Genomic DNA, 25,213 nt, shown 5'->3' with positions numbered 1-25,213 from the left:
GCACTGTGAGGCAGCAGCGTTAGGCACTGTGAGGCAGCAGTGTTAGGCACTGTGAGGCAGCAGCGTTAGGCACTGTGAGGCAGCAGCATTAGGCACTGTGAGGCAGCAGTGTTAGGCGCTGTGAGGCAGCAGTGTTAGGCGCTGTGAGGCAGCAGTGTTAGGCGCTGTGAGGCAGCAGGCGCTGTGAGGCAGCAGCGTTAGGCAGCAGTGTTAGGCACTGTGAGGCAGCAGCGTTAGGCACTGTGAGGCAGCAGCGTTAAGCGCTGTGAGGCAGCAGGCACTGTGAGGCAGCAGTGTTAGGCACTGTGAGGCAGCAGTGTTAGGCACTGTGAGGCAGCAGTGTTAGGCGCTGTGAGGCAGCAGCGTTAAGCGCTGTGAGGCAGCAGGCACTGTGAGGCAGCAGCGTTAGGCACTGTGAGGCAGCAGGCACTGTGAGGCAGCAGTGTTAGGCACTGTGAGGCAGCAGTGTTAGGCACTGTGAGGCAGCAGCGTTAGGCGCTGTGAGGCAGCAGGCACTGTGAGGCAGCAGTGTTAGGCACTGTGAGGCAGCAGTGTTAGGCACTGTGAGGCAGCAGCGTTAGGCGCTGTGAGGCAGCAGTGTTAGGCACTGTGAGGCAGCAGCGTTAGGCACTGTGAGGCAGCAGCGTTAGGCGCTGTGAGGCAGCAGGCACTGTGAGGCAGCAGCGTTAGGCACTGTGAGGCAGCAGCGTTAGGCACTGTGAGGCAGCAGCGTTCGGCGCTGTGAGGCAGCAGCGTTAGGCACTGTGAGGCAGCAGCGTTAGGCACTGTGAGGCAGCAGCGTTAGGCACTGTGAGGCAGCAGTGTTAGGCACTGTGAGGCAGCAGCGTTAGGCACTGTGAGGCAGCAGCGTTAGGCACTGTGAGGCAGCAGCGTTAGGCACTGTGAGGCAGCAGTGTTAGGCACTGTGAGGCAGCAGCGTTAGGCACTGTGAGGCAGCAGCGTTAGGCGCTGTGAGGCAGCAGCGTTAGGCACTGTGAGGCAGCAGCGTTAGGCACTGTGAGGCAGCAGCGTTAGGCACTGTGAGGCAGCAGGCGCTGTGAGGCAGCAGCGTTAGGCGCTGTGAGGCAGCAGCGTTAGGCACTGTGAGGCAGCAGTGTTAGGCACTGTGAGGCAGCAGCGTTAGGCACTATGAGGCAGCAGTGTTAGGCACTGTGAGGCAGCAGTGTTAGGCACTGTGAGGCAGCAGCGTTAGGCGCTGTGAGGAGGCATTGTTAGGCGCTGTGAGGCAGCAGCGTTAGGCACTGTGAGGCAGCAGTGTTAGGCGCTGTGAGGCAGCAGCGTTAGGCGCTATGAGGCAGCAGCGTTAGGCGCTGTGAGGCAGCAGGCACTGTGAGGCAGCAGGCACTGTGAGGCAGCAGGCACTGTGAGGCAGCAGCGTTAGGCACTGTGAGGCAGCAGCGTTAGGCACTGTGAGGCAGCAGTGTTAGGCACTGTGAGGCAGCAGTGTTAGGCACTGTGAGGCAGCAGCGTTAGGCGCTATGAGGCAGCAGCGTTAGGCACTGTGAGGCAGCAGCGTTAGGCGCTATGAGGCAGCAGCGTTAGGCACTGTGAGGCAGCAGCGTTAGGCGCTATGAGGCAGCAGCGTTAGGCGCTGTGAGGCAGCAGCGTTAGGCGCTGTGAGGCAGCAGTGTTAGGCACTGTGAGGCAGCAGCGTTAGGCACTGTGAGGCAGCAGGCACTGTGAGGCAGCAGCGTTAGGCACTGTGAGGCAGCAGCGTTAGGCGCTGTGAGGCAGCAGGCGCTGTGAGGCAGCAGTGTTAGGCACTGTGAAGCAGCAGCGTTAGGCACTGTGAGGCAGCAGGCGCTGTGAGGCAGCAGGCACTGTGAGGGGGCAGTGTTAGGCGCTGTGAGGCAGCAGGCACTGTGAGGGGGCAGTGTTAGGCACTGTGCGGCAGCAGGCACTTTGAGGCAGCAGCGTTAGGCACTGTGAGGCAGCAGGCACTGTGAGGCAGCAGCGTTATGCACTGTGAGGCAGCAGCGTTAGGCACTGTGAGGCAGCAGCGTTAGGCACTGTGAGGGGACAGTGTTAGGCGCTGTGAGGCAGCAGTGTTAGGCGCTGTGAGGCAGCAGGCACTGTGAGGCAGCAGTGTTAGGCGCTGTGAGGCAGCAGGCACTGTGAGGCAGCAGCGTTATGCACTGTGAGGCAGCAGCGTTAGGCACTGTGAGGCAGCAGCGTTAGGCACTGTGAGGCAGCAGCGTTAGGCACTGTGAGGCAGCAGTGTTAGGCGCTGTGAGGCAGCAGCGTTAGGCACTGTGAGGCAGCAGTGTTAGGCGCTGTGAGGCAGCAGTGTTAGGCGCTGTGAGGCAGCAGTGTTAGGCACTGTGAGGCAGCAGCGTTAGGCGCTGTGAGGCAGCAGTGTTAGGCACTGTGAGGCAGCAGCGTTAGGCACTGTGAGGCAGCAGCGTTAGGCACTGTGAGGCAGCAGCGTTAGGCACTGTGAGGCAACAGCGTTAGGCACTGTGAGGCAGCAGCGTTAGGCACTGTGAGGCAGCAGCGTTAGGCGCTGTGAGGCAGCAGCGTTAGGCGCTGTGAGGCAGCAGCGTTAGGCACTGTATGGCAGCAGCGTTAGGCACTGTGAGGCAGCAGCGTTAGGCGCTGTGAGGCAGCAGCGTTAGGCACTGTGAGGCAGCAGCGTTAGGCGCTGTGAGGCAGCAGCGTTAGGCACTGTGAGGCAGCAGTGTTAGGCGCTGTGAGGCAGCAGCGTTAGGCACTGTGAGGCAGCAGCGTTAGGCACTGTGAGGCAGCAGCGTTAGGCACTGTGAGGCAGCAGTGTTAGGCGCTGTGAGACAGCAGTGTTAGGCGCTGTGAGGCAGCAGTGTTAGGCGCTGTGAGGCAGCAGCGTTAGGCGCTGTGAGACAGCAGCGTTAGGCGCTGTGAGACAGCAGTGTTAGGCGCTGTGAGGCAGCAGCATTAGGCACTGTGAGGCAGCAGCGTTAGGCGCTGTGAGGCAGCAGTGTTAGGCGCTGTGAGGCAGCAGTGTTAGGCGCTGTGAGGCAGCAGCGTTAGGCGCTGTGAGGCAGCAGCGTTAGGCACTGTGAGGCAGCAGTGTTAGGCACTGTGAGGCAGCAGTGTTAGGCACTGTGAGGCAGCAGGCGCTGTGAGGCAGCAGTATTAGGCGCTGTGAGGCAGCAGTGTTAGGCGCTGTGAGGCAGCAGTGTTAGGCGCTGTGAGGCAGCAGTGTTAGGCGCTGTGAGGCAGCAGTGTTAGGCGCTGTGAGGCAGCAGCGTTAGGCGCTGTGAGACAGCAGTGTTAGGCACTGTGAGGCAGCAGTGTTAGGCGCTGTGAGACAGCAGTGTTAGGCGCTGTGAGGCAGCAGTGTTAGGCGCTGTGAGGCAGCAGCGTTAGGCGCTGTGAGGCAGCAGGCGCTGTGAGGCAGCAGTGTTAGGCGCTGTGAGGCAGCAGCGTTAGGCGCTGTGAGGCAGCAGTGTTAGGCGCTGTGAGGCAGCAGCGTTAGGCGCTGTGAGGCAGCAGTGTTAGGCGCTGTGAGGCAGCAGTGTTAGGCACTGTGAGGCAGCAGGCACTGTGAGGCAGCAGCGTTAGGCGCTGTGAGGCAGCAGCGTTAGGCACTGTGAGGCAGCAGCGTTAGGCACTGTGAGGCAGCAGCGTTAGGCACTGTGAGGCAGCAGCATTAGGCGCTGTGAGGCAGCAGCGTTAGGCGCTGTGAGGCAACAGCGTTAGGCACTGTGAGGCAGCAGCATTAGGCACTGTGAGGCAGCAGCGTTAGGCGCTGTGAGGCAACAGCGTTAGGCACTGTGAGGTAGCAGCATTAGGCACTGTGAGGCAGCAGTGTTAGGCACTGTGAGGCAGCAGGCACTGTGAGGCAGCAGCGTTAGGCACTGTGAGGCAGCAGCGTTAGGCACTGTGAGGCAGCAGCGTTAGACGCTGTGAGGCAGCAGCGTTAGGCACTGTGAGGCAGCAGCGTTAGGCACTGTGAGGCAGCAGCGTTAGACGCTGTGAGGCAGCAGCGTTAGACGCTGTGAGGCAGCAGCGTTAGGCACTGTGAGGCAGCAGCGTTAGGCACTGTGAGGCAGCAGCGTTAGACGCTGTGAGGCAGCAGCGTTAGGCACTGTGAGGCAGCAGCGTTAGGCACTGTGAGGCAGAAGGCGCTGTGAGGCAGCAGCGTTAGGCGCTGTGAGGCAGAAGGCACTGTGAGGCAGCAGCGTTAGGCGCTGTGAGGCAGAAGGCACTGTGAGGCAGCAGCGTTAGGCGCTGTGAGGCAGAAGGCGCTGTGAGGCAGCAGCGTTAGGCGCTGTGAGGCAGCAGCGTTAGGCACTGTGAGGCAGCAGCGTTAGGCGCTGTGAGGCAGCAGCGTTAGGCGCTGTGAGGCAGCAGGCGCTGTGAGGCAGCAGCGTTAGGCGCTGTGAGGCAGCAGCGTTAGGCGCTGTGAGGCAGAAGGCGCTGTGAGGCAGCAGCGTTAGGCGCTGTGAGGCAGCAGCGTTAGGCACTGTGAGGCAGCAGCGTTAGGCGCTATGAGGCAGCAGTGTTAGGCACTGTGAGGCAGCAGCGTTAGGCACTGTGAGGCAGCAGCGTTAGGCGCTATGAGGCAGCAGTGTTAGGCACTGTGAGGCAGCAGGCACTGTGTGGCAGCAGTGTTTGGCACTGTGAGGCAGCAGCATTATGCACTGTGAGGTAGCAGCATTAGGCGCTGTGAAGCAGCAGCGTTAGGCACTGTGAGGCAGCAGCATTAGGCACTGTGAGGCAGCAGCGTTAGGCACTGTGAGGCAGCAGCATTAGGCGCTGTGAAGCAGCAGCGTTAGGCGCTGTGAGGCAGCAGTGTTAGGCACTGTGAGGCAGCAGCGTTAGGCACTGTGAGGCAGCAGTGTTAGGCGCTGTGAGGCAGCAGAGTTAGGCGCTGTGAGGCAGCAGGCGCTGTGAGGCAGCAGCGTTAGGCGCTGTGAGGCAGCAGGCGCTGTGAGGCAGCAGGCGCTGTTAGGCAGCAGCGTTAGGCACTGTGAGGCAGCAGCGTTAGGCACTGTGAGGCAGCAGTGTTAGGCACTGTGAGGCAGCAGCGTTAGGCACTGTGAGGCAGCAGCGTTAGGCACTGTGAGGCAGCAGTGTTAGGCGCTGTGAGGCAGCAGAGTTAGGCGCTGTGAGGCAGCAGGCGCTGTGAGGCAGCAGTGTTAGGCGCTGTGAGGCAGCAGTGTTAGGCACTGTGAGGCAGCAGGCGCTGTGAGGCAGCAGAGTTAGGCACTGTGAGGCAGCAGTGTTAGGCACTGTGAGGCAGCAGTGTTAGGCGCTGTTAGGCAGCAGCGTTAGGCACTGTGAGGCAGCAGCGTTAGGCACTGTGAGGCAGCAGTGTTAGGCACTGTGAGGCAGCAGCGTTAGGCGCTGTGAGGCAGCAGTGTTAGGCGCTGTGAGGCACCAGTGTTAGGCACTGTGAGGCAGCAGGCACTGTGAGGCAGCAGTGTTAGGCACTGTGAGGCAGCAGTGTTAGGCGCTGTGAAGCAGCAGGCACTGTGAGGCAGCAGCGTTAGGCACTGTGAGGCAGCAGCGTTAGGCACTGTGAGGCAGCAGTGTTAGGCGCTGTGAGCCAGCAGTGTTAGGCACTGTGAGGCAGCAGCGTTAGGCACTGTGAGGCAGCAGCGTTAGGCGCTGTGAGGCAGCAGCGTTAGGCACTGTGAGGCAGCAGTGTTAGGCACTGTGAGGCAGCAGTGTTAGGCACTGTGAGGCAGCAGGCACTGTGAGGCAGCAGTGTTAGGCGCTGTGAGGCAGCAGCGTTAGGCGCTGTGAGGCAGCAGCGTTAGGCACTGTGAGGCAGCAGGCGCTGTGAGGCAGCAGGCACTGTGAGGGGGCAGTGTTAGGCACTGTGAGGCAGCAGGCGCTGTGAGGCAGCAGGCACTGTGAGGGGGCAGTGTTAGGCACTGTGAGGCAGCAGGCACTGTGAGGGGGCAGTGTTAGGCACTGTGAGGCAGCAGGCACTTTGAGGCAGCAGGCACTGTGAGGGGACAGTGTTAGGCACTGTGAGGCAGCAGTGTTACGCACTGTGAGGCAGCAGGCACTGTGTGGCAGCAGCGTTAGGCACTGTGAGGCAGCAGTATTAGGCACTGTGAGGCAGCAGTATTAGGCACTGTGAGGCAGCAGCGTTAGGCACTGTGAGGCAGCAGTATTAGGCACTGTGAGGCAGCAGTGTTAGGCACTGTGAGGCAGCAGCGTTAGGCGCTGTGAGGCAGCAGTGTTAGGCACTGTGAGGCAGCAGTATTAGGCACTGTGAGGCAGCAGCGTTAGGCACTGTGAGGCAGCAGTATTAGGCACTGTGAGGCAGCAGCGTTAGGCACTGTGAGGCAGCAGCGTTAGGCACTGTGAGGCAGCAGTGTTAGGCACTGTGAGGCAGCAGTATTAGGCACTGTGAGGCAGCAGTGTTAGGCACTGTGAGGCAGCAGGCACTGTGAGGCAGCAGTGTTAGGCACTGTGAGGCAGCAGTGTTAGGCACTGTGAGGCAGCAGTGTTAGGCACTGTGAGGCAGCAGTATTAGGCACTGTGAGGCAGCAGCGTTAGGCACTGTGAGGCAGCAGCGTTAGGCACTGTGAGGCAGCAGCATTAGGCACTGTGAGGCAGCAGCGTTAGGCACTGTGAGGCAGCAGCGTTAGGCGCTGTGAGGCAGCAGCGTTAGGCGCTGTGAGGCAGCAGTGTTAGGCACTGTGAGGCAGCAGCGTTAGGCACTGTGAGGCAGCAGTGTTAGGCACTGTGAGGCAGCAGTGTTAGGCGCTGTGAAGCAGCAGCGTTAGGCACTGTGAGGCAGCAGGCACTGTGTGGCAGCAGTGTTAGGCACTGTGAGGCAGCAGCGTTAGGCGCTGTGAGGCAGCAGTGTTAGGCGCTGTGAAGCAGCAGCGTTAGGCACTGTGAGGCAGCAGTGTTAGGCACTGTGAAGCAGCAGCGTTAGGCACTGTGAGGCAGCAGTGTTAGGCACTGTGAGGCAGCAGTGTTAGGCACTGTGAGGCAGCAGCGTTAGGCGCTGTGAGGCAGCAGCGTTAGGCACTGTGAGGCAGCAGGCGCTGTGAGGCAGCAGGCACTGTGAGGGGGCAGTGTTAGGCACTGTGAGGCAGCAGGCGCTGTGAGGCAGCAGGCACTGTCAGGGGGCAGTGTTAGGCACTGTGAGGCAGCAGGCACTGTGAGGGGGCAGTGTTAGGCACTGTGAGGCAGCAGGCACTTTGAGGCAGCAGGCACTGTGAGGGGACAGTGTTAGGCACTGTGAGGCAGCAGTGTTAGGCACTGTGAGGCAGCAGGCACTGTGTGGCAGCAGCGTTAGGCACTGTGAGGCAGCAGTATTAGGCACTGTGAGGCAGCAGTATTAGGCACTGTGAGGCAGCAGCGTTAGGCACTGTGAGGCAGCAGTATTAGGCACTGTGAGGCAGCAGTGTTAGGCACTGTGAGGCAGCAGCGTTAGGCGCTGTGAGGCAGCAGTGTTAGGCACTGTGAGGCAGCAGCGTTAGGCACTGTGAGGCAGCAGCGTTAGGCACTGTGAGGCAGCAGTGTTAGGCACTGTGAGGCAGCAGTATTAGGCACTGTGAGGCAGCAGTGTTAGGCACTGTGAGGCAGCAGGCACTGTGAGGCAGCAGTGTTAGGCACTGTGAGGCAGCAGTGTTAGGCACTGTGAGGCAGCAGTGTTAGGCACTGTGAGGCAGCAGTATTAGGCACTGTGAGGCAGCAGCGTTAGGCACTGTGAGGCAGCAGCGTTAGGCACTGTGAGGCAGCAGCATTAGGCACTGTGAGGCAGCAGCGTTAGGCACTGTGAGGCAGCAGCGTTAGGCGCTGTGAGGCAGCAGCGTTAGGCGCTGTGAGGCAGCAGTGTTAGGCACTGTGAGGCAGCAGCGTTAGGCACTGTGAGGCAGCAGTGTTAGGCACTGTGAGGCAGCAGTGTTAGGCGCTGTGAAGCAGCAGCGTTAGGCACTGTGAGGCAGCAGGCACTGTGTGGCAGCAGTGTTAGGCACTGTGAGGCAGCAGCGTTAGGCGCTGTGAGGCAGCAGTGTTAGGCGCTGTGAAGCAGCAGCGTTAGGCACTGTGAGGCAGCAGTGTTAGGCACTGTGAAGCAGCAGCGTTAGGCGCTGTGAGGCAGCAGTGTTAGGCGCTGTGAAGCAGCAGCGTTAGGCACTGTGAGGCAGCAGTGTTAGGCACTGTGAGGCAGCAGGCACTGTGAGGCAGCAGCGTTAGGCGCTGTGAGGCAGCAGTGTTAGGCACTGTGAGGCAGCAGGCGCTGTGAGGCAGCAGCGTTAGGCGCTGTGAGGCAGCAGTGTTAGGCACTGTGAGGCAGCAGGTGCTGTGAGGCAGCAGTGCTGACCCACCGTGTCTGTATGTGACCTCATTGATTGTTGTTCAGGCGCATAAGACACATTATATGGGGGCTGCCTCATTTACATTAAAGCCAAGGCCATAAAGAATCTATATCACAGCTCCCCCCCCCCCCCCCCCCATGCTTAAATCCCACATTGAGGTATCTTGGGAATTTTGTGGGCTCAATCCTTTGTATCCAATTTTATGAGCTTCTAAAATTTGGGGGATTCCCCTGACTAGAAACCTAATTGGACCCTCCATGTATATGTTTCTGCCAGAGCAGGTCAGGGACTAGGAATTCTGCAGTGAGTAACTCCTCCCCTGATACCCCAGAACCTACATACCATTTTCAAGGTACCAGTCAGGTGCCTGATGGCATACTCTCCACTTCTCTGGATGAAAACAAAGAAAACAGCAATCAAGAAGCTTAACACCATCCAAGAAAAATCAGCCTGCTTGATTGGTAACCCCATCTGCAATCTTAAATATTTACTTCCTCCACCACCGGTGCAGTGCAGCAGGGTGTACCATCTACAATATACACTGCAGCAGCACGCAAAGGCTCCTTCAACAGCACCTTCCAAATCTGCAACCTCTATCGCCTCGCAAGGGTGTTATTTCACTGGTCCCGAGTCAAAATCCTAGAATTCCCTCCCCCAAAAAATTAAGAGCCGACCATTTTATTCTTCGCCCCATTAGGTTGGGCCCTAGTGTAACTGGATGCAAGAAGAGTGAATGCTGTCGGGACCTAAATTTGAATCCCTGATTTGACACATTGGGATTTGGGTTACAACTAGAAAAAAAAATCTATTTTTGAATTTCTCACCCTGCTTGCTTTTATAAGACGGGCGAATCTGCTCAGTGAATGGACCTATCCCAGAGCATTGAAAGGTGCCTCTTGAAGACACGTCAATGAAATAGAACATCTGAACAACTCGAATGATTAAACTTTCCCAAACCTTTTAAAGTTTGACAGTGAAAGTGAGATCTATTTTGTCATTTTGCCATCCGTGGCAAAGTAGCCGTGCTTCGTCCTGATGATTTTTCACTTTTTAATTGCTCTTTAAATAAAACTCCCCAAAACGTGATGTTGTATTTGGGTTATGATCCCAGTCACGCCAAATTCCATATCACATTTAGGGGAGTTTTATACAAAGAGCATTTAAAAAGTGAAAAGTCATTTTATTTCAACCAATTAATAAAAAATTTTAATTGTGGGAATTTCAAAAGGGTTACTTGTGGAGGAGCAGGGAGTGATTGACAGCCACCTCTGGCTTTCCGTGTTTACTGTGCATGTATGGACATCATAAGTAGCTGTCAGTTTCACGGTGGTAATGAGGGTGAACTTGTCACTATGACTGCAAAATCCTAGCCTGTGTATTGATTAAATGTTCTACAGAGAATAGTGTCTTGTAAAATCCTTCCTTTTAATTTCCTAATCTAGCATGCAATTGTGAAAATTGTGCGAGAGAAGTACTTGCAGACAGTGGCCTTTGAGAATAAAGAACAGCTTCAGATATTCCTCAATGAGTTGTATATTTTCCTGGTGGATCAGATGCACTGTTGCCTGCACAAGGTAAGGAACAGGTGAAGTGGGAAAAGCTTTGTAACCGCTAATTTTATTTTACCTTTTAAAATATGGGTAAGCTTACTGAGCTGATTAAATATGTTAGCAGATAGTCTGAGCACCGTTTGAGGAAGTAATGGTGATGGTGATTCAGAGTCAGTTCCGCCCTTGGATTGCACATTTTTGCCAAAATTCTAGAGACAGCCATCAAATTTCTGTATGAAACAGATGTTGCTAGTGACGCACCATCAATTACACACGAGGCAAGTTGTAGAAAACAAAGTAATGGTTTTATTACTCTGTGTAGCCTGTCTGCTGCTGAAGCCAGACTGGAGATAGGGCTACAGATCAGTCAACTATATACAACACCCAGTGGGGCGGAGCCACGGAAGAACAACAATATATAACACAGTGAGTAACAATGGAACAAACAGTAACAGAGAATATATACAGCGCTGTAAGTAACAGTGGAGCAACAATGGAAGTACAATAACAGTCCAAAGATGTGCGGGTTAGGTGGATTGGCCATGCTAAATTGCCCGTAGTGTCCTAAAAAAAAAGTAAGGTTAAGGGGGGGAGGGGGGGGGGGGGGTTGTTGGGTTACGGGTATAGGGTGGATACGTGGGTTTGAGTAGGGTGATCATGGCTCGGCACAACATTGAGGGCCGAAGGGCCTGTTCTGTGCTGTACTGTTCTATCTATCTAAGTGGTTCAGAACCACAGACAGTGCAATGATCTGATCTATTCACTTAACACTGAATGGACATGGGTTTAGTAGACAAGCTTTTGTCTTTTTCTAAACCTTGATAGCTGCAGTCAGTACAGCTGGCAATGTTTGAGGGTCCAGTGAGCAGAAGGGTTGGTATGTGGGAGGGTTGGTAATGGGCAATAAGTGGAAAGAGTTAGTATGTTATTAAACATTGTTAACTGTATACTTGGCATACTGTGTATAGTTACTAATGTGTTTATCCTTTATAATCATTTTTTGTGTTTTACATACAAAATACCTCTTTGAAGAAATAAGTTGCAATGAAACTATATGCATTTAAAAATTTTTACTTGCAGTCAGATTAAAATTTTCCAATATTCCAATTGGCCCTTACTATTTTTTCTACCAAATATATCACTAAGTTACAATTTTAAAAATTAACTAATGCTGTTAAAGTGCATTCTCTGGTAAGTCTCATCTGGTGCAGCTTAGAAAAATCCAATTACTGTCTGCACCCGCAGTTTCAGCAGATTTTTTGTTGTTGACATTTCCCAACGGCTGTTATAGTTGAGCCCATTATGAATGCTCGGCTGGGGACTTCTGGTGGCGGCCATGGAGAGAGTGGTCACATATGAGGCGGCTCCTGCCTGAGGTTGGATTTTATTGACCCTTTTTGCCCGTTTTGCGGGGCTTTGGCAAGTGGAAAAAGTGGGAATATCAAAGACTGAAGCATTGCCTTCAGTGAATAACGGCGAAGAATGACCAAATGAGAAGTGCGATGAATAAGGGGCATCATTTGGACCAGGAGGATTTGCGTAGCGCAGCAGGGGGAAAAAATGGTGGCGGGACCTGTGGCGTTGTTGCCGGCACAATGGTCGACAGAGCAGCGGGTGGAATTCCTGGCAGTCGAATTTAAGCAGTAAAGGAAGGTGGCTTCAGAGGACCTGGCCAAGGTGGCAAAGCTGATTCGGGCTGCCCTGGAGAGAGTGGAGCAGGTGATGGAGGGTGGGGGTTGGGATTTTCGGATGAGGTTGGTTTTCTTTGTTTGTAGTTTAGGTGGGGATAGTGGGCCTGAAGAGGGAGGGCCTGGGGAGGGTGGGCCTGGGGAGGGTGGGCCTGGGGAGGGAGGGCCTGGGGAGGGTGGGCCTGGGGAGGGTGGGCCTGGGGAGGGAGGGCCTGGGGAGGGAGGGCCTGGGGAAGGTGGGCTTGGGGAGGGAGGGCCTGGGGAGGGAGGGCCTGGGAGGGAGAGGGAGGGCTTGGGGAGGGTGGGCCTGGGGAGGGTGGGCCTGGGGCGGGAGGGCCTGGGGCGGGAGGGCCTGGGGCGGGAGGGCCTGGGGAGGGAGGGCCTGGGGAGGGAGGGCCTGGGGAAGGAGGGCTTGGGGAGGGTGGGCCTGGGGAAGGTGGGCCTGGGGAGGGAGGGCCTGGGGCGGGAGGGCCTGGGGCGGGAGGGCCTGGGGCGGGAGGGCCTGGGGAGGGAGGGTCTGGGGAGGGAGGGCCTGGGGAGGGAGGGCCTGGAGAGGGAGGGCCTGGGGAGGGAGGGTCTGGGGAGGGCCTGGAGAGGGAGGGTCTGGGGAGGGTGGGCCTGGGGAGGGAGGGTCTGGGAGGGTGGGCCTGGGGAGGGTGGGCCTGGGGAAGGTGGATGGTGCAGTAGGTGGGGGGTGGGGGAAGGTTAGAGTAGAGTAGAGTAGGAGGGATAAATTGGCATATAGTACTGATGGGAGAGGAGCGGGCTTGTGCAGTGTGGTACGATTGAAGTATTGAATGTACGTGGATGTTTGCACATTTTTGCCTTTTTGTTGATGTCTGTAACTGTTTACAATGCCGAAAAACTACCTCAATAAAACTGTTTGTTAAAAAAAATGTCAACTGGCAGTCCTGTGACACTCTGTGTAGTAATCCACGGGAGGCAGGAGTTCCGTCACCACACCAATATTCATTTACAATAACGATATTACAGGAGCAGCTACAAACAGTGCTGCTAGCAGTCCAGTCAACTTAAGACTGGCTCACAAAGCCTACACAGGTGATTATATGGGCCCCCTCAATGAGCTATCATTGAGGGAGCTCATACTCCAATTGGCCCACCAATAAAGCCAATTGGAGTTCATTACACCCTGTCTATCCACATCTCTAAACAGAAAATAAAAGTTAGGATCTGTCGAGCCGCGTTCCATTCTGGGACCTGACTAATAATAACACAAGCTGGGATTGCAACCCCCACAGTATTTAATTCATTACATAACAGAACCCTCACATTATCACATCCTGCGACAATACCAATGGAATTTCAAAGTCACTCATCATTTTTTATTGTATTATGTTGTCTATCTTAAGTTTTCGTTCTAACTGGATGTCAGTTTAACATATTTTCTATCAAAATTCCATGCGACCAATTCTAATGCAAGTTGTAATTAGCACTTGACAACAACTTCACACTTGGGGCGTTTGGATGGTGTCTCCTGTCTTACCAAAGTGACAGATATCAAGGAAATGTTTCCCTCTTTGTGATCATTTTATTGCCTTATTATAGTCACAATCAACAGATTACTTACCTCATCAAATTTTGAATTGTGACCCTTGGATCACTGAGCTGGGTACAGGGTTGGTCATTTTATAACCCGTGGCTCATTGAACAGATTGTTGAATATGTGCAACCATAGGGACTTCATTCTTGTCAGAACCTATTCCGCTGTCTAAAATTATCATCCTTTGTCGGCAGTCACAACTACCCGTCATGCACATGCGGCTGCCGGAATACATTCCTATACAGCTGCTAAAGTAAGCTTTTTAAAATGTCATCGAATTTTACAGCACAGAAAGAGGCCCTTTGGCCCATCGTGTGTGTGCCGGCCATCAAGCACCTATCTCTTCTAATCCCATTTTCCAGCACTTGGTGGATAGCCTTGTGTGCTGTGGCGTTTCAAGTCCCCATCTAAATGCTTCTTAAATGTTGTGAGAATTCCTGCCTCTACCACCCTTTCAGGCAGTGATTTCCAGTTTCCCACCACCCTCGTTAAAAACATTTTCCCCCAAATCCCCACTAAATCACCTCCTTACCTTAAATCTATTCCCACTGGTTATTGATTCCTTTACTAAGGGGAAAGGTTTCTTACCATCTATCATATCCCTCATAATTTTGTGCACCTCAATCAGGTCCCCACCCTCAGTTTTTTTTGCTCGGAGGGTAACAACCCCAGCCTAACCAACCTTCCTTTGTCGCTGAAATGCTCCAGCCCAGGCAACATCCTGGTGAATCTCCTTTGCACCCTTTCTAGTAAAATCACACCTTCCTATAGTGTGGTGGCTCGAACTGCACACAGTACTCCAGCTGTGGCCTAACCAGCGTTTTATACAACCCCATCACCACCTCCCAGCTCTTGTATTCTATGCCTTGGCTAATAAAGGTAAGTATCCCACATGCCTTCTTAACCATCTTAACGACCTGTCCTGCTGCCTTCAGGGATATTTGGACATGCACCCCAAGGTCCCTCTGTGCTTCCTCGCATCCAACTTTTCATTATATATTCGGTTGCCTTGTTAGTCCTGCCAAAGTGCATCACTTCACACTTTTCAGGGTTAAATTTCATCTGTCACTGTTCTGCCCATCTGCCCAACCCATCTATATCATCCTCGCTATTTACCATACCGCCAATTTCCATTCTGCAGACTTACTGATCGTACCTCCCACATTCACATCTCGGTCATTAATGTACACTACAAGCAGCAACGGTCCCAGAACCGATCCCAGTGCTACACCATTGGACACAGGCTTCCAGTCATAAAAACAACCTTCGACCATCACCCTCTGCCTCCTGCCACTAAGCCAATTTTGGATCCAATTTGCCAGATTGCCCTGGATATGTGGGCTCTTACATTCTTCATCAGTCTCCGATGCAGGACCTTGTTAAAAGCCTTATTGAAGTCCATGTAGACTACATCAACAACATTACCCTCATCTATATTCCTGGTCACCGCCTCAATAAGTCAATCAGATTTGTTATACACAATCTCCCCTTGAAAAAGCCATGCTGACTATCCTTGATTAATCCTTGCCTCCAAGTGGAGATGAATTCTGTCCCTCAGAACGTTTTGCTGCATGCACTATAACAAAATTCCCCCCTCTAAACCTTTCACACTTTGCCAATCCACATTAATATTGGGAAAGTTGAAATCCCCTAGTGTTCTTACCCTATTTTTTTACACTTCTCTGCGATTTGCCAACAAACCTATTCTTCTCCATGACTGTTTGGAGGCCTATATAGTACATTCCCAGAAATGTGATTACCCCTTTTTGTTTTCATGTTCCAGCCACATGGCCTCAATTGAGGAGCCTGTTATGGTATCATGCCTCCTCTCTGCAGTAATTCAGTCCCTGATCAATATTGTGCCACCACCTCCCCCCCCCCCCCCCCCCCCCCCCCCCCCCCCCCGGGCCCCAGTCTCATTTGAAGAATAAGAAACCTCCCCACAAGATGTTGAATCTATCCCGGTTCGGGTGCAGCCTGTCCTACATGTCCGGGTCCCATCTTCCCCAGAAATGGATCCAGCGATCCAGGAAACTAAAACCCTCCTTCCTGCGCCATCTCTTCAGCCATGCATTAATCTGCTCTATCCTCCTATTCCTATACTCACTGACACGTGGCACCGGTAGTAATCCAGAGATTACAACTGTTGAGGCCCTGCTTTCAATCTGCCAACTAGCTCCTTAAATTCTTGCTGCAGGACCTCATCCCTCTTTCTACCTATGTTCTTCGTACCAATTTGAACCAGGATTGTTCACTCTCCCTCTTCAGAATGGCCTGCAGCCATTCAGTAACATACCTTTTAAAATTTACAGTGCCCAATTATTATTTTTTTCCAACTAAGCGGCAATTTAGCGTGGGCAATCCACCTAACCTGCACATCTTTGGGTTGTGGGGATGAAACCCATGCAGACACGGGGAGAAATTCAGTAGCATCCTTGACCCCGGTACCAGGGAGACACCATCCTGGAGTCACAGAAATGACTGTCTGCATCCCTCGTTGTTGAGTCTCCTCCCACTATTGCTCTTTCACCCTTACTCCTCTCCCCTTTTTGCAGCTGAGCCATCTACAGGGCTGTGAACTTGCCTTTGGCTGTGCACTCCAGTGGAACCATCACTCTCACCGTTTTCCAACACAAAAACGGCTCTTGAGTCAGATGCACTCTGGGGCTTTCCTGATTACCTGCCTGCCCCCCTTCTTCTAATTGGTGGTCACCCATTCTCTCTCTGACTGCACTTCCTTAAACTGCAGGGTGACCACGTATAAAAATGTGCTATCCGCGAAGCTCTCAGATACACCGCTGTACCTCCAGCTGATGCTCAAGGTCTGAAAACCAGCTCTCAAGGTGGTCAAACTGGCTATTTCCCACAAATGTGGTCATCCAGACGGCACAGAGCATCTAGGAATTCCCACATACTGCAGGACATGCAAAACAGGGGACTGAGCTCCCCAGTCATACTATTAGCTTAAAAGTTTAAGCTTAGATTTATGCCAATTAGAAAATGATTTAAGTTGGGTTTTTTTAAAAGCTAGAACTCTTTACCTTTCCTTAACGTAACTTTAAATTGGAGAGAAACAACATACCCACAACGTACCTATCAGCTCTCTCTCGATTGTAGCCTGTAGTTCTGCAGCAGGGCAAGACCACTCTCTGAAGATCAAAAAGTTAGAAAGCAAAAAGAAAGCAAAAGCACCTCTTTCCCCTCTGTACTGAATTCCCACGGTGCTCCAAATTTCCAAACACACACACCCACTCTGGCTGTGTCCCACTCAGGATGTGCTCTCTTACAACTGCTCTTGGGGCCGTTTTAGCACAATGGACTAAATAGCTGGCTTGTAATGCAGAACAAAGCCAGCAGCGCGGGTTCAATTCCCATAACAGCCTCCCCGAACCGGCGCTGGAATGTGGCGACTAGGGGCTTTTCACAGTAACTTCATTGAAGTCTACTCGTGACAATAAGCAATTATTATTATTGCGTGAATCTCACTGATATTTCTGCTTCCTGAATGGTTTGCTTCAGAAGCTTATCCTGTTTTTAGAGGCTTTAGAAATGCCACATGTGGAAGTTTACTTCTAGGCTAATCAACTTTTTTACCCACTTTATCATAGCTATAATTAATGCATTAATCATTCTGCCTTAGTTTCATAAAAGGCTGCAGAAATAAATATATACTTGCGAACAGTGCATTTACAGTTCATAAACCATGCAGTTGTTTAATTCTTGGCATGTGAAATTGCTGCAAAGCTGTGATCTTTTTATTCCTCATTTACCTACATCTTGAGCAGAACTTTCTTCTGATCTGGGTCTAAATTTTTGTCCCTTTTCTTCACCTAGATGTTGCATGTAGATCCTCCAGATCCCATTCCAGAATCATTTCTTGGATCTGCACAGTTAAAACACTTCGCTAAAGAAGCTGAAATGAACAAGGACTATGAACTCGCAACTAAATACCACCAAGAGGTAAGAGATTGTGTGGATAGATTGATGATTCAGAGAATCTATCGGGTGAATATTCCTCTGTGTTGCTTGAGAGCAGTTTCGTTACGGTCACATGCTCAGCAGCCAGTTCCCCTATTGAACCCAATTTGCATTCTGCTGGCAAGCACCAGGTGCATATGAGGGCACCAAGGGGTGAGAGAAAGCTGCCAGGAGGACGAGCTGGTGCTGCCAATACTATATAGGCAGCAGCAGCTATAAAAGGGCAGGTAAAATAAAAATAACCAGAAGATCTTTAATTGTAAAGGTAATGGAGAGCAGAAATTTTATGTGGACAGCTTCTTGAATCCAATCCTGCTTACTTGAATCTGAATTGTCTGTCAGTGGCATATTTATTTATGGGTGGTTTACACTGTGGATGAGTCTGTCCTGCTGTGCCTCCGCTGTCATAGCTGCGGCATCCTTTGGGCAGCGCCGTAACACAGTGGTTAGCACAGTTGTTTCACAGCTCCAGGGTCCCAGCTTAGATTCTCGGCTTGGATCACTGTCTGTGCGGAGTCTGCACGTTCTCCCCATGTGTGCGTGGGTTTCCTCCGGGTGCTCCGGTTTCCTCCACATTCCAAAGATGTGCAGGTTAGGTGGATTGGCTGTGATAAATTGCCCTTAGTGTCCAAAAAAGTTGGGTTGGGTGGGGTTACTGGGTTACAGGGATAGAGTGATGGTGTGGGTTTCGGTAGGGTGCTCTTTCCAAGGGCTGATGCAGACTCGATGGGCTGAATGGCTTCCTTCTGCACTATAAATTCGATGAAAGTCAGAAAATCCTCTGTGGTCTGCCTAGGAGAGAACTGGTAAAAGAGCGATCTGGCAGTGCCAAACCATCGATTGAATGACAGGAAAAGGGAGTGTGGTTATTAAGAATGATGGCGTAGGAACAGGAGGAGGGTACAGGCTTGACCATGGCTGTATCGTCAAGGAAGAGGTGTTTTAACTCTGTGATAGGGAAATATTTATTAAATAAATAAATAAATAAATAAATAAATAAATAAATAAATAAATAATCTTTATTGTCACAAGTAGGCTTACGGTAACACAGCAATGAAGTTACTGTGAAAAGCCCCTAGTCGCCACATTCCGGCGCATGTTCAGGTACACTGAGGGAGAATTCAGAATTCCCAGCTGGTACGGGAATTGAACCTGTGCTGCTTGCCTTGTTCTGCATCACAAACCAGCTGTCTAGCCCACTGAACTAAACCACCCCTATTAGTGGTATTAGAGAGGGTCTGGTTAATATCTTCAGCAGATATCAAACTGGCGTTTTGCGAAAATACAAAAGAGAAGATGCTGGATAAGGGGGGGGGGGGGGGGGGGGTTGCAGGATGTGTTAATGGGAGCAACTCAACAACCAGAGACATGTCTGGGAGGGGTGAGGTTGTGTTGGTGCAGGCCAGGGAGTTGAAAAATGATGGACAATGGGGGTGAGGAGTGGTTCATGGTGGAGGGGAACCCGGTTTTCCAGCTGTGGGGGTGCATACAATGGGAAACCCCAGCAACAATAACGGTACCACAAGATCCCAGTGCCGGCCAATGGCTGGCCGCCTCCACTGCCAAACCTGCTGAGTTCAAACAGCGTTTGCTGTTTTTAGTTCAGATTTCCAACATCTGCAGTATTTTGTTTTATTTGAGGCTTTTACTGTCTATTATAGGCCGACATCAGGGATGACTCCAGAGCAACTGAATCAAAATAGCACTGGATGCATTTCCGATGCTGGAGGTTGGCCTCGAAGTTGGATCCCTGCTCTGTTTTTCACTTGAGTAACGTGCACAACAAGACTTCCCGCTCATTGTCTTCAGCAGTGGGATCCTGTGGATAATCAACAATTTCGCTATTAACAAAATACTTTTTCTGTTGCAGAGATTAGCACGTGACAGGAACAATGCTGAACATTGGTTTGACTATGGTACTTTCCACCTTCTGTTAAATGACCATGCCAAAGCAGAGGAATGCTTCCGTGAGGCTATAGCTGTAAACCAGGAGCATATATACAGGTCAGAATCACTCATGCTAATCCAGCCACGCTTACTAACAATGTTTTAGACAGCCTAATTAGTGTAGCTACGCTAGGAAAAAGTGTGGATTTTGGCCCTTCATTTTGGTTTGGAGCATCTATAAGGGGGGAGGAGCGATTGCACAGCCTGCTGGACGATGTCCTTGGACAGCCCGGACCATTTTGGTTGATGGAGGTCATTTCAATTGGACAGGTGAATAACCTGTCCAATTCCCGCTGCTCCTTCTTGCCTTCCGCCAGAGATGCTGAATCAGTCACTCACCCCTTCCCTGGTACGGAGATCAGCAGAAAGATGCTGGGCGCGATTCTCCGCTCCCCACGCCAGGTGGGAGAATCACAGGAGGTCCGGGTGACTCATTTCACGCCCCCTGGCGCCCCCCACGATTCTCCCACCCCCCGCTCGGAGGAATCACCGCTCGCCGCTTTTCACGGCGACTGGCGATTCTCTGACCCGGATGGGCCGAGCGGCCTGACGTGAACATGGGCGGCAAAGGCCCGTTTGAAGCTTGTGGGGGGCGGAGAGGGGAGTGAGAACCACGGCTGTGCTCGGGAGGGGACTGGCCCGCGATCGGTGCCCACCGATCGTTGGGCCGGCGTCTCAAAGCGACGCACTCTTTCCCCTCCGCCGCCCCGCAAGATCAAGCCGCCACGTCTTGCAGGGCAGCGGAGGGGAAGACGGCCACCGCGCATGCGCGAGTTGGAGCTGTCAGCCGTCGTGACGTCAGCCGCATATGCGCGGGTTGGAGCCGGCCAACCTGCGCATGTGTGACTGACGTCACATAGGCGCCGCCGTCGCGTCATTCTCGGCGCGCCGCCTTGACGCAAACGTCATGGCCCGGTGGCCGAGAGTTACGGAGTGCCGTTCCTAGCCCTCCAGGTGGGGGTGAATACGGTGAGAGGAGCGGCCTCCGAGGCCGTCGTGAAACTCGGCCGAGTTCACGATGGCCTTCCCGATTTTTTACGGGAGCGGAGAAGTCCGCCCGCTGAGTCAGTCACTCGAACCTTGCCTCGCACCAGTACAGACATCAGCACAAAGATGCTGAGTCAGTCACTCGGACCTTCCTGAGTACCAGTACAGAGGTCAGCACAAAGATGCTGAGTCAGTCACTCGGACCTTCCCTAGCACCAGTACAGAGGTCAGCACAAAGATGCTGTGTCAGTCACTCGGACCTTCCCTAGCACCAGTACAGAGGTCAGCACAAAGATGCTGAGTCAGTCACTCGAACCTTGCCTCGCACCAGTACAGAGGTCAGCACAAAGATGCTGTGTCAGTCACTCGGACCTTCCCTAGCACCAGTACAGAGGTCAGCACAAAGATGCTGAGTCAGTCACTCGAACCTTGCCTCGCACCAGTACAGAGGTCAGCACAAAGATGCTGTGTCAGTCACTCGGACCTTCCCGAGTACCAGTACAGAGTTCAGCACATTGGTCGAGTGTACACTCCTACTTTACTTGGTGGTAGCCTTGAGTCAAAACATACCCAGAATGTGATTAGTAAGTTGACAATATGTTAGAATAGACTTTACAGCATTTATAATGATTTCTTTGTTTGACTGAATCTGGTGACGTTTCTTCCAGCCTTATTCTCTGTGGTATTCTAGCGTGTATGAATGAACGCTATGAAGAGGCTGACAGTTTCTTTGAAAGTGCCAGGTGCTTTGAGCCGAGTAGTGTGTTAGCTTGGACAATCCAGGGTAAGACTCAATTCGCAATCCAATTCACTATCATTTCTCTTATAGTGTTACAAGACTTAGTATAAGACACCACTTAATTCCAACATCATTGCGACCCCATCAGGAGAATGCACATCAGGATAGTCCCTGCTCTGGACAAGAGGGAAACATCATTATCATTACCACAGTATGATTTATTGGTAAAATTGTTACAGTCCTGAAGTCGGGGAAGGAGGGAGTTCTTTTCCTTCCAAATCCTTAGGATAAGTGTATGGAGTTTTGATGTGAACATAGGTCCACCAGCTCTGAAGACCTCCCGGCCCCTGGGATTTGTTGTTTTCATCCCATTTAATTGTTGGTTGCAGCTCTCCCATGAATGGTGATTTTAAGGTTAAAATGCAGGTTTAGTTGGCAGTTAGGAAGGCAAATGCAATGTTAGCATTAATTTCAAGTGGACTACACTACAAGAGCAGGGATTTACTGCTGAGGTTGTATAAGGCTCTGGTCAGACCTATTTTGAATATTGTGAGCAGTTTTGGGCCCCTTATCTAAGGCAGGATGTGGTGGCCTTGGAGGGAGTCCAGTGGAGGTTCACAAGAAGGATCCCGGGAATTAAGGGCTTGTCATACGAGGAGCAATTGAGGACTCTGGATACGTACATGATGGAGGTCAGAAGGATGAGGGGGGATCTTACTGAAACTTCCAGAATAGAGAGGCCTAGATAGAATGGTCGTGGAGAAGATGTTTCCACTAACAGGGGAGACTAGAACCCAAGGGCACAGCCTCAGACTAAAGGGACAACCCTTTAAAACGGAGACGAAAGAATTTCTTCAGCCAGAGGGTGGTGAATCTGTGGAACTCATTGCCACAGAAGGCTGTGGAGGCCAAATCACTGTCTTTAAGACAGAGACAGATGGGTTCTATTTATCAAACAATGCTTAACAATGACAATGAAACATTGATTCCGAACTGCTATCATTTGTCTCCACTCAAGCAAAATGCCAAAATCCACTTTTAAATACAGTTAGCCAACTCAGAAATACTTGCTGTAAAGAGATGTCTTGGATAGACCACTTTGAGAGAGAGATTCTCCAGTAAACAGCTTGCAGATTCTTGGTTGTGTCAAACTACTGTTTAAACTGCCAACCTTTTCAGAAACCTCTGTTCTAATAATAATCTAATCTAATAATCTTTTATCAGTGTCACAAGTAGGCTTACATTAACACTGCAACTGAAGTTACTGTGAAAAGCCCCTAGTCGCCACACTCCGGCGCCTGTTCGGGTACACAGAGGGAGAATTCAGAATGCCCACTTCACCTAACAGCACATCTTTCGAGACTTGTGGGAGGAAACTGGAGCACCCGGAGGAAACACATACAGACACGGGGAGACTCCACACAGACAGTGACATAAGCTGGGAATCAAACCTGAGTCCCTGGCACTGTGAAGCAACAGTGCTACCGTGCCGTCCATTGTTTACAGACAAAAATCTTTTTCTAACTAAACTGCTTTGAGAGAAGGTGCTGTTCTGTTCACAGACAAATCAAAACTCAACTGAAACTCCAGAACTCAACACCTGACTGCTTCAGCCCTTGGCTCCTCCCATTAGCTACATCATTGTACACGGTGTCTATAATTATCTACTCCCCAGGGAACCCTCCATTAGCCCAACTTCAGCAAACCATATCCATAGCTGGGATGAATTATGATCTTACTTTTACGATGCTTTAATTGCACATATGTCTTAAAAGGGCCGAGCTGGCTTTCAAATCAGGATTTTTAAAAACGTGACTGCAGCAGTCACACACACTAGCCCAGGCTTTGAACCCTCACTGCATCAATTACATATAATACAATATATCTGAAATTCCTACATTCATCTCAATACACATCTATACATATGAGAACACCACAAACATGAATTTTTAATAATTATTCAAATTGCAGTGTCAATGAATTGGATCTGTTTGGATTCATTGTTCTCGATTGCATACATTTACATACATATCTTTAATTATGTAAGTGGTATATAACATCAATTAAAGCATAATTACACATTGCCATGTTATTTGCAAACTTGCCTTTGAGAGGTACACGAGTTTACATTTGTGTGCATAACATATATTTTATCTATTTTCCCTATGCTGGTGACTAGCTATGCCTCCCCTGAAATCACTCTTCGGTACCTTCAAATTGCCAGGTTGGTGGTGGTAGGTGCAGAGGCAAAGGGTCCCTCTCAGCCAAGATCTATAATATTTCAGTTATTGAGTGTCATTTAGAGAGTGCACAGTGAGGTTTGTGAAACTGCTGTACTTCACCAGTTCTGCTAAGGGTTTGCAAAATCAACAAATGAAACAGCTAGGTTTAAATAGTAGTTCCCTTGCCAGACAAGCTAAAAGGTGGCACCATGCATTCAGTGAGAACAAGTAGATTCAAATGAGAGGTACTGCCTGGGAGTACTTGAGCTCGTGATTTAACTTGTAGAACATAGAACAGTACAGCACAGAACAGGCCCTTCGGCCTTCGATGTTGTGCCGAGCAATGAACACCCTACTCAAACCCACGTATCCACCCTATACCCGTAACCCAACAACCCCCCCCCCCCCCCCCCCCCTAACCTTACTTTATGGGACACTACGGGCAATTTATCATGGCCAATCCACCTAACCCGCACATCTTTGAACTGTGGGAGAAAACCGGAGAACCCGGAGGAAACCCACGTACACACGGGGAGGACATGCAGACTCCGCACAGACAGTGACCCAGCCGGGAACCGAACCTGGGACCCTGGAGCTGTGAAGCATTTATGCTAACCACCATGCTACCGTGCTAGATTGTAGCATGTGTTTAAAGGCAGTTTATTTACCTAAGTTTATTTATCTAAGTATTTGTGTTTAATTAATTTGGCAGACAGAAGAGGGAAACATCAGAATTTCATCTGCTGGGAGTTTGATCATATCTAGCTGTAAGCTACATAGGGCAGCACGGTGGGCGCAGTGGTTAGCGCTGCGGCCTCACGGCGCCGAGGTCCCAGGTTCAATCCCGGCTCTGGGTCACTGTCCGTGTGGAGTTTGCACATTCTCCCCGTGTCTGCGTGGGTTTCGCCCCCACAACCCAAAAATGTGCAGGGTAGGTGGATTGGCCTCGCTAAATTGGCCCTTAATTGGAAAAAAATGAATTGGGTACTCTACATTTAAAAAGAAAAAAAAAAGGTATAACCTACATGTTTTTGTTTTTTAAAAGCATATAACTTAATTTGCTTCTAGTTTGTAAGTGGAATATTTGTGTATTCAGGGCTGTTCTATGAAAGTCAGGAGCGTACAATTCTGTCTGAAATGGCCTTCGCTGAGGCTAGGAAGCTTCAGACAGCAGCTGAGACACTGAAGAAGTCTCTGGATGAGGTGATCGTGGACAAGGTGAAGGTAGCCGAGGTGCCGGAAGCTGAACCGGAGAGCGATAAAAAAGGTAAGGGGACACATATTGTTTTCCAAAGTTTATTACCTCCTCTCGAGTATCTGTGAGAAGCCCCTACCCCTCGGCCATTGAGAAATTTTAAATATTGCTGAAAACAGAGATGTTACCGTAGCTTTTCGAATGTTTTCAAATGTTCATGGGCTACCTTCAATTACCAATAATTTGTTGTCCACCTTAATTTCCCTTGAGAACTGAGTAGTTTTCTGGGCCCATTCAGAGACACCAATATTGTTGCGGATACGGAATTACATATAAACCAGACCCGGTAAGAACAGCAGATTTCCTTCTCCAATGGCACTAGTGAACTTGATGGCTTTTTACAACAATCTTATCGTCTCATGTCACTAATACTAATACTATTTTTTTATTCTAGATTTTATTTCATTCATTGAATTTAAAGTCCCCAGCTGCCGCGATGGTTTTTGAATTCATTCCTCTCGATCATTAGTCTGGGACTATAGATTATTAGGCTGAGATGAGGAGAAATTTCTTCTTTCAGAGAGTTGTGAACCTTTGGAATCCTCTTACCCCCGTGGGCGATCAGCCATTGAGTATATTCAGTGTTGAGATTGATAGATTTTGAGGCACTCAGGGAATCGAGGGCTAACTAGGGCTAAGGAGAGTGGATTATATGGCAGTGCACACTCATGGGGCAGTATGGCCTGCTGCTGCTGCGATTTCTTACGCTCTTCTTATGCATAGAACATAGAACGATACAGCGCAGTACAGGCCCTTCGGCCCTCGATGTTGCACCGACATGGAAAAAAACTAAAGGCCATCTAACCTACACTATGCCCTTATCATCCATATGCTTATCCAATAAATTTTTAAATGCCCTCAATGTTGGCGAGTTCACTACTGTTGCAGGTAGGGCATTCCACGGCCTCACCACTCTTTGCGTAAAAAGCCCACCTCTGACCTCTGTCCTATATCTATTACCCCTCAATTTAAGGCTATGTCCCCTCGTGCTAGCC

The 25,213-nt window shown here is 51.0% G+C and overlaps 1 protein-coding gene across 2 annotated transcripts in view; it reads left to right on the top strand.

Moving 5' to 3' along the window:
* Nucleotides 1-25,213, top strand: part of cfap70 (cilia and flagella associated protein 70) — a 126,767-nt gene that overhangs the window by 69,522 nt on the left and 32,032 nt on the right. For both annotated transcript variants that reach the window (XM_038820691.1, XM_038820692.1), the window contains 5 exons: nt 9,734-9,865; nt 16,925-17,050; nt 18,939-19,072; nt 20,671-20,786; nt 24,060-24,230. In XM_038820691.1, coding sequence (XP_038676619.1) covers nt 9,734-9,865; nt 16,925-17,050; nt 18,939-19,072; nt 20,671-20,786; nt 24,060-24,230 — 679 coding nt within the window. The remainder of the gene's footprint in view (nt 1-9,733; nt 9,866-16,924; nt 17,051-18,938; nt 19,073-20,670; nt 20,787-24,059; nt 24,231-25,213) is intronic.

The sequence above is a fragment of the Scyliorhinus canicula genome, chromosome 15, assembly GCF_902713615.1.
Source record: "Scyliorhinus canicula chromosome 15, sScyCan1.1, whole genome shotgun sequence".
Lineage (NCBI taxonomy): Eukaryota > Metazoa > Chordata > Chondrichthyes > Carcharhiniformes > Scyliorhinidae > Scyliorhinus > Scyliorhinus canicula.
This window is presented reverse-complemented; position numbering and strand designations above follow the sequence as displayed.